The sequence below is a fragment of the Acanthisitta chloris genome, unplaced genomic scaffold (assembly GCF_000695815.1).
Source record: "Acanthisitta chloris isolate BGI_N310 unplaced genomic scaffold, ASM69581v1 scaffold6773, whole genome shotgun sequence".
NCBI lineage: Eukaryota > Metazoa > Chordata > Aves > Passeriformes > Acanthisittidae > Acanthisitta > Acanthisitta chloris.
In genome coordinates, this window is record NW_008665322.1 from 8,334 (window position 1) to 9,446 (window position 1,113).

General features: G+C 55.1%; 1 protein-coding gene across 1 annotated transcript in view; it reads right to left on the reverse strand.

Moving 5' to 3' along the window:
• The window catches only part of ABCA3 (ATP-binding cassette, sub-family A (ABC1), member 3), a gene marked incomplete at its 5' end in the record, with an annotated part of 22,197 nt that overhangs the window by 2,746 nt on the left and 18,338 nt on the right, over nucleotides 1-1,113 (reverse strand). The window contains one exon of the mRNA XM_009071692.1: nucleotides 817-1,011. Coding sequence (XP_009069940.1) covers nucleotides 817-1,011 — 195 coding nt within the window. The remainder of the gene's footprint in view (nucleotides 1-816; nucleotides 1,012-1,113) is intronic.

Below are 1,113 nucleotides of genomic sequence, written 5' to 3' on the forward strand. Positions count from 1 at the left end.
CCATGCCAGGAGGTACCTGGGCATCCACAGGGCTTTGCTGCACCTCTGCAGAGTTTCTGCTCAGAACGACGAGGACTGAGCTGCAGCTCCAAAACTGCAGGTGGAATGAGGGAAATGCCCACATCGCTGGAGCAGCCAGGCTGGCAGGGATGGACACACAGAGTGTGCCTCTCGACAACAGTTGGGTGGGCTCATGATGCATCTCCCAAGCTGGTTCCTCACTGTGAGGGGCTGTTTTGGCTGGCCCAACTCTCAGGAGAAGGAAAGTGCTGGAAGGTCAGTACTTCCTCCACATCCCAGTTTCTGCTGGGGACAAGAGTCCAACAGAAGGCAGAACCCCAGGGGACAAGGCCAGCAGGGTCATGCTTCCAGGGCAGACCTTCTCCATGTTCTCCAAGCCTGACCTTTTCTGGGGTTGACAGAAACCCAGCTGATTGAACTGAAACTCAATCCCTGCTCATCTCTTGCTACCGGGGGTCTAGAAAGGTTTGACCCACTTGTTTTAGAGACCATCCTCCTACTATGATCAGTAACACACTTTCCACATTTACAACTATGAAGCTAAACCTTCTGATGAAGGGTTTGCCACCCTCACGAGGTTTGGCTTCCATTTATATCACATCTGTGATCCCAGTGGAGAGGGGACTGCTTCCACATGGCCAGATAACGGACAGCTTGGCTAGCCAAGGACACAACATCCCTGGGATATTGTCTCTCCACCTGGAACTGCAACCATGTCCTCCGCAGAGGCACCTGCAAGGTGCCAGAGGCAGGACTGTCTGCAACACTGCCCTCAGCTCCTGCAGCCCTTGGTACCTTCTTGATGTTGGCCAGAATGCTGTGACCATCCACAAAGGCATCCCCCGACGTGATGCTCTCATCACCAGTAAGCATCTTGAAGGTGGTGGTTTTGCCTGCTCCATTGAAGCCAAGGAGGCCAAAGCATTCCCCTTTGCTGACGGCCAAGGAGATCCTATCCACTGCCAGCAGGGACTCCCGGCTGTCGTAGACCTGGTGGAGACCACACCCGAGCCATGTGTCACCAGTCGATGGCACAGCAAGGCAAGCAGTGGCTCTGCCAGCCCCGAGAGGACACAGGTCAGCTGGCAGCAG